We start from the raw sequence: 20215 nt of genomic DNA on the forward strand, positions 1-20215 counted from the left end.
GGAGCTGGGGATTGATGGGGCTGTGGTAGAGGACGAGGGAGGGGCTGGGGGACACCGTCAGCTTTGGGCAGTCAGGTGCATTCAGCAGAACAGCAGGCATGGGAGGAAAGGGCTGCTTTGTGGGGCTGGGCGGGGTAGAGACAAGATGGTTAGTTTGGTTTGGGAGAGTTGTTTATTCCCTAATCCATCTCTCTCTCTCTCTTTCATACATTAAAAACCAGCATGGCCAAAGATAAGGTGGTATCCTTTGCCAAGTTAGCAGTTTTCTTTGTTATTTACTCTCACTCAGAACCCTGGAACAGTGCCACGGAACGATTCATATGTAAATTATTTGGCGTTAGAATCCTGAATCACTTAACATGAATAATGGTAGATGGCTGAATAATCTAAGTTCAGGGCAGCTCGAGGTAGAAGTCACGTTCCTGTTGTATTGAGAGGGATTTTTTTTCCTGGCAGATGTAATCTAGAGAGTGTTTTTACGTATTGGACACAGTGATTCCACAGAAATCAGAGATGACATTTGTAACGATTTTTACGGGCTACTTTTGTTTTGCTTCCGATGATGATCCATTTGAAAAGCCGATTGTTCCTTCCCGGACAGTTTTACAGGCACGGGCAGAGGTGGGGAGACAAAGGCTAACATACCCCATATTCCGACAGAAACGTTCACCAAGCACGTAGAACCTTCGCCGTCGTGGAGGAGAGCCTGGACGGGGCTAACAAGTGATGGTGGGCGGCGTGCTGCAGACTTGCTCAGTATTCCCAATGTCGCGGAGCTGGTGGGCCGAGGGGAAGTTCCACAGCACAGTTCCCAGAAGACTTTCTCTTGAGCCTTTATTGAAAAAGATAACTTTTGAGAGGTGTTGTCTCCCTAGGTGGTAGACTTCTTATTTTAACTGGAATTTGAGAGAGCTCCTGGGGTACTGGTGAGGGGGATTATTTCACACATGTCACTCTCAGCATCCCTACCCGAGCCCCTGAACAGAGGGGCATTTACAGACTCCTCCAACTTCAGAGGCAATGGGGAGGGTGGGGTGGAGCTGAAGTGATAGATCTGTTTAGCTTGAGAATAAAATGCCTCTCTTACTGCAGCGGTAGTACTCCTGTTGTCTCGGCTTCACAGAGAGTGAAAGGAATGCATTTGCTCACCTTTACGTGTTCGCGAGAGTCCATCTAACTCTGCTTGTTAGTGTGATGAAGGGCAAACTTGGCACAGATGATCCAGAGGCCTCGAAGCAAGTGAAGCAATTTGGAGCGTTTGCTGAGTCTGTCTCTGCGGCCGCAAGGAGTTGGCTGTACGGCTGCTTCCCTGGGGAGGGACCAGGGCACTGTTCACTGCTTGGTGCTGTGGCTCTGAAACTTAGACATAAGGGATTGGAAACAGGTGCACAGCCCTGCGCCCGGCCTCCCAGCCAAGGTTTGTTAGGGTCTGAGATCTGGAAGCATTTGCTGAGTCCCAAGCTGGGCGTGGACTTCCCACCCCTGCTCATGAAGGGGGGGTATAGGTTCTCCTCCCTGCACAAGCCTAGTGTGGTTCTGCCTTGACCCCCAACTCACTGTAATACTCCCTCTCGTTCCTTTCTTTTCAAGGGATTAAGTATTTCCCGCTTTGCAGATATCATTTTCACTTTGAAAAATTCTGGCTTTTATTGAAGCATTCATTTTTAAAAGGTGATATTGTATAGTACAAAAAATGCGGCCTTGGACGTCAGAAACCTAGGTCTGCATTTTCCCTCAGAAGACTGTTCTAAGGATAGAGTGTTAAGACATTGCACCACAAGTACTTTCATTGCAGAGAGACTGACAAATAGTGACTAGATTCCTAGTAAGTGTTGGTTCTTTTCTTTTCCTGCTTCGGTTTAGCATTTGCCCTGTCATTTGCCAACATTTACTGAGTGACTACTTGGACAAGCCCGGTGCATTCAACGCTGGGGAAATGGCCCATGTGGGCAGGAACTTGCACAGATTTCTTCATTCCTTTGTTGTAATGTACACTTCATCTGTTGTCAGACTGTTTGAGGTGGCTTAGAGTAAAAAGACGTGTCCACATGGATGCACGAAGATAAGGGGAGAACCTAAATGACATCTTGACCTAGAGATGATTATCTTACCACTGCAGTGGAACACTGAATTTAGTGCTGAGATTCATGATTGCAAAGGTGAAAGGGACAATATGAGGGACACACACATGGGTGTATACATCTGTGTGTATTTAGGTAGCCAATACTATCTCTTATATGGTTATGTTTTATGTAAAAGTTATATTTGAAAACCCAGAACGTGTCAGAGGGGAATCAGTTAATTTAACAGAGCATACCCTAAGTTCAAAATAATTCATTGTTATAGCTAATGAGGATGAACAAATGTGATATTATTGAAATATTTTCATGTCTCATAAAAATAAAGCAGTAGTTGTTCATGATTCATGTTTGGTGTATTGAGAATAATTCCTTAATGCTGTGGGTGAACATTTTGCTCCAGTGCTGATCCCAGTTGCATGACTCACCAGGATTGATAATCAGGTAGTATTTTCAGGGAAGTGGTTAGAGTTAAAATGAAAGCAGTGGTCTCTGTGGTACTCTGTGTTTCCTGATTTCTGAAATACGAGACGGTAAGGAACATCCTTCTGGTGAGTGATTCCATACCCAGCCATAGAGGGAGAACTTTTCTTTTTCTCATAAATTCGACATGAAATTCAAATTCATATTAGTAATGGTTTAAAAACGGGAAATTTAATGCTCAGATTACATTCCATACACATGCAAATTTCCTTGGGTACTTGATCTTGATTTTGAGTGTATACTCAAAAAGTGGTTCCAGGGGCACCTGAGTGGCTTAGTCAGTTAAGCATCTGACTCTTGATTTCAGCTCAGGTTGTGACCTCAGGGTCATGAGGTTGAGCTCCGTGTTGGGCTCTGCTCCGGGCATGGAGCCTGCTTAACATTCTCTCTCTCTCTCTCTCTTAAAAAAAAAAAATGGTTTCAGCTGAATCACAAAGCACAGTGCTGTGTGCCCAAGCTTTCTCAGTGTCATGACCTCGTAAGGCGTTGGAGGTAATGAAGAGACAAGAAGGCAGTATGTTTTATGTGCTGGGGTGGCACCACTGAGCCCTTTCAAGGGACACTTTAAAGGATATCAGTTCCTTTTTGTTAGTGACAATGACACGTCACACTGACTTGTCCTTGGTTTTGTCTTTGCACCAAGGGAGATGCTTCCCTCGGCATCCAGTCCACAGTAGTGCATCTTCCAGAATATAAAGATAGAGCAGAGGGTTCCGTGGTTTCTGACCCACCTCTCTAAACCCTTCCTTTGACAGGAGCACCTGATTGAGAACGAAGTGTCCATCCTGCGCAGGGTGAAACATCCAAATATCATCATGCTGGTTGAGGAGATGGAAACAGCTACTGAGCTCTTTCTGGTGATGGAATTGGTCAAAGTAAGAGGATGGAGAGATTTCAAGAGCTTTCGTTGGTGCCAAATCCTAAGACTTATCATGTTCTTGAAGACCCTAATTGGAAACATGTTTTGCTACCTTGAAACTTTTGTTATTTATAATAATTGTTCATGGGCTTGTGTCATTTTTTCATCTACTCCAGGCTGACGAACCTTCTTTGTTACCTCCATAGGATTGTCACTGTTGACATTTTGCTGTGTCCTTTTATGTGTCCATCAGGGGGGAGATCTCTTTGATGCAATTACCTCTTCGACCAAGTACACTGAGAGAGACGGCAGTGCGATGGTGTACAACCTGGCCAACGCCCTCAGGTATCTTCATGGTCTCAGCATTGTGCACAGAGACATCAAGCCAGAGAACCTCTTGGTATGTCATCTCTGCTTTTTTTGTTCTAATTCATGCCTCTCTTCCTTTAAAATGACATGATCACATGCAAACAATATCACTTTAGAGTCTGTACCAACCCTGCAATAAGGGATTGAGAGTTTTTAAATTTAGAGAATCACAATGACTCAAGTCAATGATCATAGGTTATTAATGGATTTCTTGAATTGGTATGTATTTGTGCATTTATTGTTTATCAGACATTAGAAAACATGTTTCTATTTACATTTTGATTGATGGTATGCTGACTAAAGAAAGGTAAGAAAGAAAATTATTTTATGAGGCAAAACCTCTGAAGATTTAGTTAGAGATAGAATTAGGAGCTTATAGGAGACAGAAATAGAATATGATGGTTCGTTTATATGCAGGACAGAGCTTTGGAAATAATCTAGTCCATTTATCTCAGCTTTGCAGGTACAGAAACTGAGACTCAGAGATGCTCATTTTTCTGGCTGAAAAATCTCATGCGTCCCATTGTTCTATAGAGGAAAGTCTGTGGAATTCAGAGGGCTTCATAATCTGGTCCCAATTTACCTTCCAGCCTCCCCTCCTGTTACTAACCCTTCCCCACCCATCTGTCCAGAGTGGCAGTCAACCTTCATGCCATATTTAGCAACACCTCCATGGTGGCCTATGGAAACACAGCTTGCTAATTGGGCCAACCTTTGTGTCTACACAGTAGAGGAATTTTAGAGAAGCTGATTAGGGACTTCGACCAGCGCACATCCCCCCTATACACACACAAGACCAGTTTTTCATCTATTTCCACCTTTCAGGGCAGAGTATTGTCATCATTACTGCTTAGGAGATGGGGTTATCTGAGTACTCTATATCATGATAATCCAAACTCCAATTTTTTCCCATCCCCAGCCATTAGTTAAGACTTAACTTTATCAACCCCATTACCTATTATTGCTTATTTCCATACTGGTCTATATTTGCCATGTCCTGTTTCTCGGCAGTGTGGCCGTAAACGTGTTCCTCTCATAAGACAGTGAGCAAAAGGCTTGTCTTCTTTGACATCACTCCTGACTCCCTAGACAGAGTCAGTCAAGGCCACCTCTAGTTTCTGCTCTCCATGTTCTGGTGTGGTTGAGTTTCTCATGTACTTGAGTGACTCCTTCTCTAGATAAGCACCATTAGGGGCAAGGCCTGTGTCTCCATTATTTTCATGTCACCAGTGCCCTGGACAGTGCCATGGAAGCACATGGTGGATGTGGAGTAAATGGTTGGTGACTGAGCGTGGCAGTCACTCACTAACTAGAGGCTGCACTTGAACTCCAGTCTACAGCTTGTCTCATACTTGCACTGTGCAAATAATTGTTGAGAGGAATATGCATTGAAGTTGAGGCTTTTAGGTCATCCTGGGGACCTTCTGCTAATCCATTTTCCCCTTTTGGTAATACCATTTGATGATTTCTGAGTATCCACTTAGAAGTATGTGAGGTTGTTTTTTTTTTTTTTTTCCTTACCATCTTCTGCCTTGAGGAGTTACGTTTCATGTCTAGATTTTCCTATTGGGAAAATAAATATCCTTTCTGTGTAAAACAAGATGTATTATAGACTTGGTTTTATGAACTCTAAGGAGGAATGGAGACAGAATTGTAGACTGGGCCTCAGGATAGAAGTGAGGATATGGTGTTCTCGCCTCAAAAGTCTTCTTAGCCGTTATGACCTTACAGTGTCTGTCAGGCCCAGGCTCCTCCACCACGGGACTGAGGCTGGCCAGGGGCTTCACAAGCAAGTAACAGGACTTTCTCTGACTGTGGCCACACGCACATGCCGTGGTATTAATGAGGATGCCTCCCTTTCTCCCTGCTGCATGGCGCACCTCACCCTAGTGTTGGTGGCTATGGACGTTTTCTGGAGATACGGAGCGACAGGTCCCTTAGGACAATAGGTTATGGTGGAGCCCCCCCCCGCCATTCTGCAGCCCTGATTGCTGAGGCCCCATGAGGAAGGTGACTGAGGCTGTAGTGAACTCACCTGCAAGCCAGGGAGTGTCCATTCTCCTTGATTCCACTCTCACCTCCCCTGCCCTCTGTTTTCCACTCACAATGTGTGGAACATCTGAGTCTAACACCGCCTCCTTTTCTCTTGTCACATGATGGAGACCAGGGTCTCCAACATGACCTGGCTCAGAATGTAACCAGGAAATTGGAACCAACTTCCTCATCCAGTCTAACTTGCCCTGGATGAGTCTTCGCCCGTCTTCAAGGCCGGCAGCAACCCCACTCTGCGACCCAAAGGGGAGGGGAAGGAAGAAGATGATAAAATGGATGTCTGCATGAGGCTAATGTGTGATAGAAAAGGGTCAGGCTTGGAAGCCCTTAGCTGCACATATCCAAGTAAAATATGTGGCTGCCATTGAGAACTTAAATAGACCACTCTGCAGACTGTACGTGTCGTCAGCAGGTCGGCGTTGCCCTAGGATGAGAAAGTGCCATTGAGGCACTAAAAGTAAATACAACAGAGTGACTGTCAGCCTCTTCCTACCCTGAAGACGAATTCCGTTGTTAAGCACCAGAGCATTCAGACATCTGATTTGCATCCCCTTCTCCAGGAGCAGGGTCATAATTTAAAACCCTGCCAGCGGAGATGTATGGGTCGCCGTGTCAGGGAGCACAGGGGTGGCCATTAACGCTGTGAGTTACAGCCTGGTGGTGCCCTGTCAGACTTAACTATGAGAGACCAGTGATAAATTCTGCTTCTCCAGGAGTTCTGGGGACCGGGGAGAGAAGAGGGTTGGTTTCTCATATCTGAAGCTCTTCTAAATCATGATGTTGACATTTTATGTAGAGAACATGCAGCATTCACTTCGTACGCGGGATCTGCATTCCTCATTTCAAACTTTTGCATTCTGAGTGCAACTTTTGACAGAGCACCTTGCAGGGGGTGGTGGGGCATCTGAACACTGCGGGGCTGGAGTTCTCACAGTCGTGATTGTCGGGATTCACTCAGCATCTGTGTGTGGGTGCGGGCTGCAGTCGGCGTTCTGCCAGGCCTGTTCTCTTGCGTTCAGACCTGTTGCAGGATGGTGCCGTGGGATGGTAAAGGTACTGGTTGCAATCCCCACTTGGTAGCTACTAGTAACTTGAATTCTCTGTGCCTCAGTTTCCTCATCTGTAAAACAGAACAGTTATTTTCCTATTCACCCAGGGGGGTGACTCTGACTGAGGTCCAGTGAGATAACGTGTGGAAAAAACATTGGAATCTCTCTAGTTCTGTGAGGATGTCGGTAACTGGGGCGAGAACGGAGCGCTCTGCCAGAACAGAAGGCCTTTGGAGTCCCTCTGCGTATTCGTTCAGCTCTTTCTTAAAATCAGCCTCTCAAAGCAATGCCATATGTGTGTATGTCAGCGTCAGTCTGTTAAAGCAGTGTCACAAATGTGCCTCCGTATGTATAGATTTATACATATTCCTGCTTTGAAGAGAGTCTCCAGCTAAGATTTTGAAACAGACTCATATTATCTTTCACATATTTGCCTCTGTGTCTAGTGTTGGGAAGAGATGAATCAGATAAAGTATTATTTTGGGCTTGTCTGCTCCTTATGACACTTCTCTTTTGATGTTTAGCCAAGGAGTGCCACTTGCCCAGACATAATTCAGTGATTATGAACTGCCCAGTACCTTTCTATTTATGCTCCTGCATCTGACTCTGAATTCCTTATAGGGAATATGAGAAATGGGGCTTTGGGGACCTCTGAGTATCTGACAATAACCCTCAAATACCCCTGGGCATCCATAAATTGCATGTCTAAAGTAAACACGATTTTTAAAAAAAAAATGTACCTAATGAGTGTATTTTAAACTTGTAAAAACAAAATAACAATGACGTTAATAAAATTTTTTTTTTGCTTTCATGATACAGACATTTAAAATTATAATGTTGCTTAGAATGTTCTTATCGCTGCAATTACTTAGGGAATTTCTGAAGTCTGGGTTTCAGTAAATGCGTCATAAATTCTAACTGTAATTCTCTATATCGGATTGTTCTCGTTAATGTTTACATTAAACATAATGGATGGAAAGTCATCCTAAGACCCTGGCATGACTGAGAACCTGGTTTCTCTTGCTTCAGGCTAAATCATTAGTAGCTTTGAATATGCCTCTGCTGAGTTGTGGCTGATTCAGAGTGATAAATATCTGTGAGGGACTCAGCAGCCTCACCATGACTCCCCTGAAACTTGAAAGTCATCAAGATGTGTGCTGGGGATGTATACTTAGTACATAGTGTGGAAGCAGTTACTAAAATACTAAGGTGAGAAACATTCTTCTTAAACGGATGAGGACATCGCAGGGAAGGAAGGCATTTCAGTGTCTTGCTTTTTAAATGCCTTACAGATCGGATGTCACTGACATGGGGAAGCCCTGAGGTTGTGATGCTTTTTCACGATGTCTGTACTATATAAATCACTCCCCCCATTAAGTATCAGACTAATGGAAGATGTTATTAACATGCTTATCTTGAAAAAACATAATTTTCTAAATTGTTCATCCTTTAGTAAGGAGTGGTTTGAGTGAGGGTCTGGTTCGGTTCATAGTAAAATATGAGGAAAAGCAAACTAAATAGAACAAAAATATAAAAGTAGAGAAAGACATTACAGATTAGATCTCTGCAGTTATTCTCTGAAATTCATCATTCTCAAAATGGATATCCAGGAGATGACTAGGTAAATACGTTAAAGTTTACGCAGTTAAATCTAAAAACCATCTATTTAGAATGTAACTTTCAGACTTTGATCCCATAAGGAAAGTTTGCTTATATGTAACATTAATTTTTCCTGATTATATAACCAATACATGTTCATTGTAAAGATTTTGGAAACTAGTGAAAAAGTATAAAGAAGAAAGCTAAAGTAATCTTCAGTGCTACCACCTAAAATAAACGGAAGGTTTTGGTGTATTATGCTTAGTATATAATTTTGAATGTTCTTTTTTTCTGTAATACAGTGAATATTTTCCATAGGATTAATACTTATTTGAAATGTGCTTATTAGTGACTGTGTGGTATTTTATTATAGGAATGTACCATGATTTATGAAGTCATTGTCCTGTTCGCCATTTATGTTCCTTCCAGTTTTTTAAAAACATAAATTCTGAGATTGGTGGGCTTGTGTGTAACCTTTGGGTTCATCTCTATCCCCTTAGAGTTGGTTCTTAGAAGCAGATTTACTGGATCAAGGGTCATAAATAATTTTTAAGAAATTCACATGTTGCTGAAATGTTTTCTAGAAAGATTGCTTCTCATGTAACCAAAGCACATTCACATCTTCACCAGCATAGTTAAACCGCTTCCAGTATGATACTTACATGACCTTATCAGCCAGTCCTTCCGGGAAAAGGAAGGAGCATTCATTGAACCCTGATCCAAGCTTGGTCTCTTCACACCAACGCCATGGGTCAGGGGCTACTCTCGTCTCTCACAGGTGAGGAAACATGTTCAGGGAGTGACTCACGAAGGTCACGCAACCAGGAAGCGGGGGGAGCGCTTGGTTATTCAGGTTCAGGCTGTCTGTCCCCAAAGTTTCTTTTCTTTCTAAACTTAACACAATTTTCCCCTGTGAAATATTTATATTCATCATTGACTGTCCAAAAAACAAGTCCAAATTTTATGTTCTAAACTAAAGGTGCGAGTGTTTTAGTGGACACTTTAATAAATACCATTTCTGAGACTGTCGAGTACCTCACACACCGTGAGCATGCAACAGCGGTCGGTTTCCTGCTTCTGAGTTTAGAGGCCTCTCAAGCCACATCGGGCAAGCAGCTGCCTACACCCCAGCTGTTGTGTCCGCATGCGCACATGGTCCTTATACTCCTAGATAAGGAGCCTTTTACAAAGATGGGAGATACAGTCTTTCAGATTTCATGCAATCATGCCAAATTTCTAAAGAAAAGACTTAGAGCTTTAAAGCATCAAAAATAAATCATGGTGTTATTATCACAGGGAGAGATTTTTTGTTTTTTTTTTTTTAGTTGATGAATACATCTATCTGTGTCATTTCTACCTAATTCCAGGGGCGCATTTGGAATCATTGAGAAAAGGAACTACTGATTGTTGGCTGGTTTCTGTTCCAGGTGTGTGAATATCCTGACGGAACCAAGTCCTTGAAACTGGGAGACTTTGGGCTGGCCACTGTGGTGGAAGGCCCTTTATATACAGTCTGTGGCACACCGACATATGTGGCTCCAGAAATAATTGCTGAAACTGGGTAAGACTCCTGGTGGCTTTGGTTGGTACTTTCACTTTGGTGGAAAAAGGTATGTGCTGCTCCAGCTGCGATTTCACGGGCCTCCTGGGAAGGCAGAGGGTGGGAGAGACTATTACCTGCATCATGACTTCGATCATGACTCTGTGCTTCTGTGTCCAACAGCCATGGGCCTGGACTTTTGTCCTGAGGCCAGTCTTGGAAATACAGAGGTAGTCCCCAAGATTGTATTTGGGTTGGGAGAAAAGTAGATGCCTCTGTCCAAAGGGCAGTTAATTCCTCTACGTGAAATGAGCGCTTTGACACCGAGAAACCCTTTTTCATAACAAACAAAGGCAAGTCCTCCAGTAACGTGGAGGGTCCTTGGGGGTAATATCTTTATTTTTTCCCCCTCCACCCACTCTGTTTTCCCAGCTATGGCCTGAAGGTGGACATTTGGGCAGCAGGCGTGATCACATACATACTTCTCTGTGGATTCCCACCATTCCGAAGGTCAGTGGCTCTTTGAGTAACAATATTTGAATTGTGAACTCTCTCCCTTTGATCAGCAGACAAAGATCATCCTGGCGATCAGTCAATAAAAATGTCAGTTAAAAATTCTATAAGCATACCTTTCACTTTTTATCTTAATTTACAACCTATTAATGGATATTCTTTGACCACACTTTTGATGTGAGGCCAAGGCCTTTGCTTCGTGTATGGTCCTCTGAGTTTCTTATGGTTATTCTTCTGTAAAACACACCCATTGTCCAATGTCTACAATTTCCATTCTCAGTCTTTTTCAAGGGTGGTAAGATTTAAAGATGCTTGTGAAGCAATCTGATCCTTCTAGGTAAACAAACCTTTTTCCTGTTCTTAATAGTCATTTCTCCTACTTAATTTGACAGCAGGTCTTTTTTTTTTTTTTTTTAACAACTCACTTTCCAAAGCGTTCAACTTAGTTCTCATAGATTCATAGAAACAGTGAATTCTTTCTTTTAAAATTAATTTCATCTGTTTACATAGTATTTAATGCAGTAGAATTTCAAATACTTTCAGCATAAATAGGCTTGGGAACAAACAGACCTACTCTTGGTAATCGCATAGCTCACCTGGGTGGGGGAGGGAAGTGGGAGTGGCCACACGTCAGGGTGTGTGATAGGTGGCCCAGGGCACACTCAGTACCCCAGCAGTGTGTACATGAGGGGAGCGCAGGGCTTTGGCCGCAGCGCCTCTTTTGGTCTGTTCCATTTCCCTCTTTGGAGCAGATGAATGCCTTGGAAGTAGAAGTTCATTTAATGATGCCAAGTATGATTTTCTTCTGAGTTTTCTTGAGCTCTCCTCATTTTCATCCTTCTTTTTGTTCATTTTGCAACTACTTTTGAGTAGCCGTTGTGTGCCAGGCACTATTCTAAGCATTGGGAATCAAATGGCAAACAATACATGTTCTCTGATGTCGTATTTATGGTATGGTATTAGGTCAGTAAGTTCAATAGGTTTAATTCACCGCCCCTCCCCCAACATTTTATTATAAAGCTTTCAAACCTACAGAAAAGTTGGAAGGTGTATCTTTTGTAAATGATCAGTTTTCAATTGAGTTGAACAGTTTTTTTTTTTTTTACAGTAAACACAAGAGTGACACAGAGATGTCAGTCTTTACTTTTGAGAGCCTTATGGTGTAAAGATATCCATCACCAGAATACTGATCAAGAAGAATAAACTAAAATCATGAAGACATGCTTCTTTGAGGGCTGGAAATCACAAAGGTTAAATGCAAGATGGAGTGTTTAAGTGGGACTTTGTCCTTGTGGCTGGGGTTGGGTTTCTGTAGGTGGGAAGCTTTTTCGGCCTGGCCGTCAACATCACGGTCTTCCGTCAGGGCCACTGCCTAGCTGGATTACACGAACTGTAGGATTGCTGCACTTCAGCAGTCAGCTTTTGCAGACTACCAGACTACTCCAGAAGTTAGAGCTGTCAGTCAGTTCTGTGGTTTGATTGAGCAGTTCTTCTGGTCTGGGCCGGCTAATTGGGACTTGGTGGTTCATCACTCACATGCCTGGTAGTTGGCTCAGTGTCAGCGGGAACCACAGATAAAGACTCGGTCAGGTGCCTTTCAGCATTCGTTGGGTTAGCCTCGGTTTCACATGATGGTGGCTTATAGGATCCCCAGAAGCGGCCAGAGAGAGGGCAAGCTCCTTTGCCCACCACCTTTCTAAGTCTCTGCTTGACTCACCTTTGTTGATTGATGTCCCACTGACCAAATGAAGTCAAATACCTGAGCCTAGAGTAAATGGGAGAGAAGATTAACCAGGTCTGTTCATGGAGTGGAGTAACTTGTGGCCATTTTACATTTACAGTTCCATTGGGTTCTGGCTGGTTTGGGTGATGGCCTGTTTGAGGAACTAGTCAAGTGCAAGGGATAGTGTGTTTGGACGGCACATAATCATGGGGCCAATTATAGCAGAGTTTCCCTCCTAGGTTAACCCAAGTTGAGATCAGTTGGGAAAGGTTATCAGGGATCAGTTTAGAGGAATGTGTGCTCACAACTCCCTCTAGCGTTTCCACGTGCCAGGGCAGTCTGCGGGCTTTTTATTTGGTTTTGCTTTTTACTCTTTAACAAAAGCGAGACTGAGATTGAACAGTACGTATCTCTTGTGACTTTTTGCTCAGTGGACAGCAGCTTTTTTGTGGGAACTGGAGGTGAGTCTGGCTAATCAAAGCAGTCAAGCTGCATGATGGAAGCTGCTGACTTATATTCAGAAGCTGGTCCTACAACCACAAGGTTAGTTATGGTGAAGGAGTCTGTGTCCATGGTCCCAGTGACATAAAGTGATATTTCCATGACTGTACTGATAATTTTGTTTTTCTGAAACATACACTCATTCCCCCCATAAATGAAATGCTTGAACATCATTTGAGAGAGAGCTTACAACATTTAAAGTTGCCTCCTAAGACCTTAAACAATTTGCCATTGAAAAGAGGGAGTGTGCTCAGACTCCTGTTGTTTTAGGATTTAAAGGTGCTCGGAAGCATCTCAGTGGTGTTGTGGAGTGTGAATGTGTTAGTAAGTCCAGTGTAGATTTACTCGGAGTGGCTTCTACTCTGTGACTGTTTAGAAGGAGAAATTAGCTTTCTGTTCTTCTCGCAAGGGGTGGCCTGAAACTCTCCAAGCGCTTGCATTTCTCGGCATGGACCCTAAAAACGTGCCGTCTGATTGCTGAGACTCTATAGGCTGGTGTTTGTTGACTCAGACTATTTTGCCAAGAACCTAAATGACTTGCTGCAGATACACTTCCAACTTTTTAGCTGTTTATTAACAAAATGAAACCCATATATATTAACAAAATATAAGCTATTTGGCATTCCAGAAAACAAAAGGAAGATGAGTAATAGGGATGGCTAACAGGAACAGTTCTGGAAATGGGTGATTTTTAACATCTTTTTCTAACATGGTCTCCTGGGGTCCCTCCAGTCTCCTAAAGATGTCTGTAAAATCTCATTGTGTTCTTATGTGCCTCCTTCACTCATTTTGAAGGAGAGTTGAACTGAGTTCAGTCAGTAGGGAAATAACGGTGAAAAAGAAAACATTTAGACACTTAGAAAGAAAGAGTCTGTGCACCCTCATAGGCAAGCACTTTCCAGGACAGCCCTGGGGACCTGTTGCCTCGCCTGGTTGCCTGGCCTGACTTCTGCTGCTCAGTGTGCCTCTTGACCCAGACTGCATGGGCTAGCAGAGGTCGATTCAGCTGGGCCTGGTGAGATGCCACGGATATTCACAGAGCTCACAGGCTGCAGGCATACCTCGGCGATGTTGCCAGTGCAGTCCCGGGACCCCGCAATAGAGCACATACCACAGTAAAGCAAGTCCAGTGAATTTTCTGGTTTCCCAGTGCACATAAAGGTTATGTTTACACTGTACTATAGTCTATTAAATAGTACGCAATAGCATTAAGTCTAAAAAAAAAAAGGTACATACCTTAATTTAGAAATGCTTTATTAAAAAAAAAAAACAGGGTGCGTGGCTGGCTCAGTAGGTAGAGATTGTGACTCTTGATCTCAGGGTCGTGAGTTCAAGCCCCACGCTGGGCGTGGAGCCTACTTAAAAAATGATAATAATGATAATAAATACTTTGTTCTAAAGAATGCTAACCACGATTTGAGCTTTAGCAAGTTGTCGTCAACGATCACAGATCACCATAACTAATAGAATAAAAATGAAAGTGTGAAGTATTGTGAGAATTACCAGAATGTGACACAGAGACACGAAATGAGCAAATGCTGTCGGAAAGTGGTACCGATAGACTTGCTCAGAGCAGGGTTGCCACAAACCCTCGCTGTGTAAAAAATACAGTATCTGCAAAGTGCAATAAAGTGAAGCACAAATAAAATGAGGTTTGCCTATACTCTGTTCATTGAACAGGAATGGGTTCGTCACATCATCAGATGGCCCCAGAATTTGTCTGTAGGCACTGCCCTAAATGACTTATTTCCTTGGACACCACAGTTGCTTACTCTGAGAGGGCCGTTAGCATGACTGGGCTATGTGGAGAAGGCTGGGGAGGGTCCTGTGTGAGGACGCTGAGCAACAGGCCGCAGGGGCCCTGCTGGGAACTCACAAGAGAAAGGTTGCACACTTGCCAGCGGAGACTGAACGTCCACTCCTGGATTTTGATCTTGACCCTAACAGCCCATCCTGAGTTCTCCAGTAAGGCTGGGTAATGGCCCAAAAAGCTACTGACTTTGTTTTCACTCAGGCTGTTGATTCACCCACCGAGTGAGGGGGGCATGGGGTGGCTCCACGGCTCTGTTTTCTGGGAGGCTGGGGACATCCAGCATCCTGAATTTTTTTCCCGGCAGTGTTTGCACATTTCCATGCTCCTTCCATCGAAAGTCAAGTCCTCACTGATTCCTTAGGCACCAGCTGCGTGTGCAAGAACACCTGTGGGGGTGGCACACTTAGGCCCAGCATGAGGACGGGTGCCCACCTGGAGGCAGCCGCAAGGTCCGCGCACCTCAGCCTGTGCCGTTCCTGTTGCCGTTCTCGGATGGGCTCTTTGTTTCAGGTGGAGCTTCATCGAATGTCAAGTTCCAGCTAATGATGTCGTGCATGTTGTATCCAGATTCTGGACTCCTTATGCCTTTTTCATCTCTTAGCTGTTTCACTAATCTTGGCTGTTTTATTGGAAAAGTGGAGAGAGGAAGGGCAAGGAGATCTGACTCAGATTTGCTGCTTCTCCACTCTGATTGCCACGAGAGATTAAGTGAGGGCAGATGCTGACGTGGTTTTTTCTGAAATGAGAATTGACATTATTTGTGGATTCCATTTTTGTCTTGAGTCCTTTTTTTATTTGGCAAAATATATACGACATAAAATTTGCCATTCTAACCATTTTTAAATGTACAGTTTTAGTGGCATTGAGTACATTCACAGTGTTGTGGAAGCATCACCACCATCCATCTCCAAAATTACTTTGTCTTCCCAAGCTGAAACTGTACCCACTAAACACATTCCTTGAGTCTTGCGTCCTCTCTCTCCCTGATACCTAGGCCTATGGAAATGTTCTTTAGCTCATTGTTTAAAAGGAAAAATAACAAGTGCAACTGAGATATGAAATGCCCAAGCCGAAGAGACTGGACTCCTCACCCCACTCTTCCTGTGAGCATTTTGTTGAAAAACTGTATGATGACTTTGGTTTTTCTTCCATTTCTGTGTCACTGACCTAGTGAGAACAATCTCCAGGAGGATCTCTTCGACCAGATCTTGGCAGGGAAGCTGGAGTTTCCAGCCCCCTACTGGGATAACATCACGGACTCAGCAAAGGTACCCATCTGGGTTTGTTCCTGTGGGTTGCCTTCTGTCGAGGGGCCCTCATCTGTCTCGTGGGGCTGTTGAAGCTCTTGGTAGTAAGTTCCAGGTCTGTCTTGACCTTTAGTGTGTGTTTCTTCTTTGAGTTCATTCCACAGTATAGACTCTGAAACTTTAAGTTTTTAAAAAAAATTTTAAAAATTAACATATTGGTCTTACCTAATACCCAGTGCTCATTACAACACATACCCCCCCATGTCCATCACCCAGTTACCCCAACCCTCCAACCCCCCCGCCAACAACCCTCCAACCCCCCCGCCAACAACCCTCAGTTTGTTTCCTGAGATTAAACGTCTCTTGTGGTTTGTCTCTTTCTCTGGTTTCATCTTGTTTCATTTTTTCCTCTCTTCCCCTATGATCCTCTGCCTTGTTTCTTAAATTCCACATATCAGTGAGATCATGTGATAATTGTCTTGAAGCTCTTAAGCAGATTCTGAAGGCTGGACTGGCTGTCTTCCCAGTTTGCCCCTGCCACCCTCCTGTGTTCCTCTAAGCCCTAAACATTCGTTCTTTCATTTATTTAAGAAATATGTATTGGACACCCATCAGAGTGTGGGAATGAGACATACCGACTTGCCAAAAGGAACAGTACTGCAGGTTTTACACTGTGGAATGATGATAATAACCAGAACTCTGAGGAGAGAACATCTTGGTTTAATGTCGACCCTGGAGAGCACTTCTCTCTCGTGCTGCTGCCGCCGCGAGACATCCATGTGTGTGGAATGGCCTGGTAGGCCGCAGGCGTGTGGATGATAATAGCTGTGACGTGGAAATGGCTGAGCAGCTCTGTTGGCTGGTTCTTTGACGTATGTGGTGCAAACTCAGATCTCCGTGTGTATGCTGGAATTCCCCACCTCGTCTCCTCTGTGCTCTTCTTTTTCCAGGAATTAATCAGTCAGATGCTTCAGGTGAACGTCGAAGCTCGGTGTACTGCGGGAGAAATCCTGAGCCACCCCTGGGTGTCAGTAAGTACCCACATTCTCAGGGAAGGCACATCCGTACGTTGGGTAGCCCTCAGCATGCTTCCTCACCGTGGCTTTTGTGCATGCAGAGCTCTGAATCCAAGTCCCATGGCCGACGGACTGGCTGTTTTCTCTCATGAGCCAGTAGCGTGCAGATAGCTCTCTGCGAGAAAGCAGTTGGCATGAGGATCTCGGAGTATTTGCTCCTGCTCTGCGAGTGACCTGGGCAAGTCACTGGCCCTCTCTGGCCCTCGTCTTCCTCATCTACAAAGTGAAAGAGTTGGTCGGGATGCTCTCTTAGGAGCCTTTCACCTTTTGCCTTCTGCGCTTCTGGAGTTTGGGAGTTTTCAGGATTTGTCCAGGGATGAGCGTGTTTCAGACCTTGATCCCTATGTCTTTATGGCGCATGGTCACAGGAGAGTCATGGGAGACCTCCTGCTATGGGTAGGGAGGCTGACACAGTCCCTGTCTGGAGCCAGCTGGAGGGGGTGTGATGTCGACCAGAGTTCTTTTGGGGTTGGTGGTGCCTCAGGGTTTAGGGTAAATGTGATCCATTAAATGGTGCTGGTGGGAGAGTTTGCATTTCCCTTACTCCCAGAGGCTCCGAAAGTGAGGTTAATGTATGTAGCCAAGGGCTTTTGCTAGCCTGTTGGGGAGGGTGTCTCCCTGGTCCTCTCCACCATCTCTGTGGTCCCACACATCCTGACGTCGGGCATGAGCCTCCCTGGATCCTGCCAGGTGACTTGGGTCTTAGCCCAAGTAGCTGAGATGCCACATTTCTTTATGAGCAATAAAGACTAACAAGTAACTGAATTCTTGATTAAAATAATAAACTTCATTAATTTTGATGTTTCCACGGGAGGGATCTGTGGGATTTATGTCTTAAATTATGTCTAAATTCTGTGGGATTTATGTCTTACGGGGAGAGTCTCAGAAGCCCTAAAGAGTGTCCTCCTTTGTGCTCTTGGAGATTGGCGCTCTCTCCTCAGCTTAGTCTAGGCTTAAGGAACAGAGCAAATGGCCTGGGGTCTTTCTGAGGACAGAGGACTGCTACACAACAGTAATTATTTTTAAAAGGTCATTGTTCCCCTACCCCTGTGATAAAGATGGGCCCTTTCAGGAAGAGATGGTGGGGTGGGGGTGACTATTAAAGAAAACAAAATTTAGGTGTGAGAATCAGAAATCATGGTATTTGATTCTTTTCTTTCCTGTAGGATGATGCCTCCCAGGAGAATAATATGCAAGCTGAAGTAACAGGTAAACTCAAACAGCACTTTAATAACGCGCTCCCCAAACAGAACAGCACCACCACCGGGGTCTCGGTTATCATGGTAAGTGGAAGGCAGCAGTGTCTGGCCTGACTGCTCAGCCAGCATTGACTCTTTAGAAGTGAACAGCCAAGGGCTTTCCCTCACATGGGAGTTGGCACCTTCCATGTTCCTCTTTTCGCTTCAAGATTGGCTTGGCACACGGAGTGCCCCCATCTGGCTGACTCTTGGGCCTGGAGTTCTGGCGGGGGCGGGGGCGGGGGGGGGGTGGTTGTGCAGGACCAGCCAGGCCGGTCGGATGGGCCCGGGCACCGAGGAGCCCCTGGCTTCTCCTCCCGGGCTCGGCACCCTCCCTGGTAGCTGCTTCTGCTCTCATCTCTGTGGCTCAGGAGGAGAGGGGTTCCCAAGCCCGGGTGGGTTTACAGTCTGAGGAAGTAACTCCCTGCCTATTCGAGGCTTCACAAACAGACTATGTGAGGTAGGAATTATTCTTTGGGACCTGGGAAAAGTAACCACTAAAGTTAAACAAATTCCTTTTAGAAGTCAGTGTTTTGTGGCTTTTAAAAGTACAGAACAATGTAAAAAAAAAAGTATTAATTTTTTCAGGGTTAGATTTTATGAGACGTCAGTAACAGCGATACCCATATTTTTTCAGACCTTCCTTCTTTCAGAATGTTTTTAATGCAGTTTATCTAAATCCATAAACACAACAAATCAAATATGGCATTAAAGTAAGGGAAGTAACAGTAAGGTACATTTAGTAAAAGGGAAAATAAAATCAGAATAAAATTGAGCCGGAAGTGCAGTCAGCTCGCTGAACCAGGCCTGAGCCCTTGCTGAAGTCGGGCCTTAGAGCTGGCTGGGAGCATCTCCTCTCCTGTTGGGGCACCGGGGCACCGAGCCACCAGTGTTGGGGGCCGTGAGCTCTGTTCTGCCTGTGCCACTCACAGGATCAGGGCCAGAGTGTCAGCTGGGGTGGCTTCGCACTCAGACTTTCTAAGGAGACAGGTGCCTGAGTTGGTAGCAGCTTGGCCACCCCTGACAAGCTTGGGTCTTAGTGGTACCCCGGGCCAGCTGGGCGCCTGACAGCCAGTGATGGGCCCTCACCGTAGTTGCAGCTTTCTAACTCAGGAGAAGCCTCTCACCCTGTGGAAAGGTTCAACTTGTGCTCTACCTGACTAGAAGGAAAGCAGTTGCTTACTCTCTGGCACATTGTAGTCTAGGAACCTTTGCTTAAGAAGATTCCGGGTCCAGACAGAAGCTGGAGGGACCCCCCCCCCCCCCGCCATGCTGTGAAGAGAGAACACTGGGGGAGGTTTTGTTGACATTCCACCCTTCAGCACCACGCGTGGTCTGTCGTTCTCCTTTCACCCCCCGGGAGGCTGCCCTCTGGATGTCCTTGTAACTCCCTTATTCCTCCCCTGCAAGGAAGTGTGCTCTCTCCCCGCTTCCCTCCCCCAGACAGAGCCTGAGCTTGCAGAATGGGTCTCTTGACATGTTGCAGGACATTGGCGTGCTCTGTGCCGAAGTGATGAGAAGGCCTCTTGAGTTGTGGTTTTCTAGCATTTTAGCAGCGTTCTGCTGAAAGCCCCGAGAAGGTCAGAATTGTCACAGAATTAAGCTTAAACACTTAGAAAAGAACCATCTTGATTGACTCAACAGCATGAGAACATTTTCAGGAGGTTGCCCTGTAAGAGCGAGCACTGATGGGTGGGATGGATGGCCAGTTACAGACCGGCCGCATGCACTGGAAGGCAGCTTCTGTGAAATGTAGAAAGAAATGAAACATTAAAAATTGGTACCCTTGACACATAATGAAACCCCTTAAGAAGAGTGTTTTTTAGAATCAAAATTTAATAACTATGTTAATTAAGCTTCATAGTCTCCCAGAGGAAGGACCTTTACAGGACTGTGCCCGGGCTTAGGAGAGTTTTACCATCATTGCCTGGGTCATCGATGGGCTTGGGGCCCACGCAGGAGTCACGGTCCAAGGCCTATGGCCCCACCAAGGCTCTGGAACGATCCAGCCCTTTCCCTTATGGCCCAAAATAGGCTCCGTTCTGGATCATGACAGTTAGAGCCTCTCAGAACCT

The 20215-nt window shown here is 44.9% G+C and overlaps 1 protein-coding gene across 10 annotated transcripts in view; it reads left to right on the plus strand.

Moving 5' to 3' along the window:
• Positions 1–20215, plus strand: part of DCLK2 (doublecortin like kinase 2) — a 140810-nt gene that overhangs the window by 115940 nt on the left and 4655 nt on the right. For 8 of the 10 annotated variants that reach the window (XR_008958649.1, XM_026499450.4, XM_026499451.4 and 5 more), the window contains 7 exons: positions 3317–3436; positions 3674–3820; positions 9917–10050; positions 10462–10539; positions 15751–15847; positions 16777–16857; positions 18069–18185. Coding sequence is in view for 9 of the 10 variants with exons in the window: in XM_026499450.4 (XP_026355235.1) it covers positions 3317–3436; positions 3674–3820; positions 9917–10050; positions 10462–10539; positions 15751–15847; positions 16777–16857; positions 18069–18185 (774 nt within the window). In the remaining variant the exon portion in view is untranslated. Of the gene's footprint in view, positions 1–3316; positions 3437–3673; positions 3821–9916; positions 10051–10461; positions 10540–11650; positions 15848–16776; positions 16858–18068; positions 18186–20215 lie in introns of those variants that run through there. The other 2 variants (XM_048212380.2, XM_048212381.2) reach the window with 1 other exon arrangement.

The sequence above is a fragment of the Ursus arctos genome, unplaced genomic scaffold, assembly GCF_023065955.2.
Source record: "Ursus arctos isolate Adak ecotype North America unplaced genomic scaffold, UrsArc2.0 scaffold_11, whole genome shotgun sequence".
NCBI lineage: Eukaryota > Metazoa > Chordata > Mammalia > Carnivora > Ursidae > Ursus > Ursus arctos.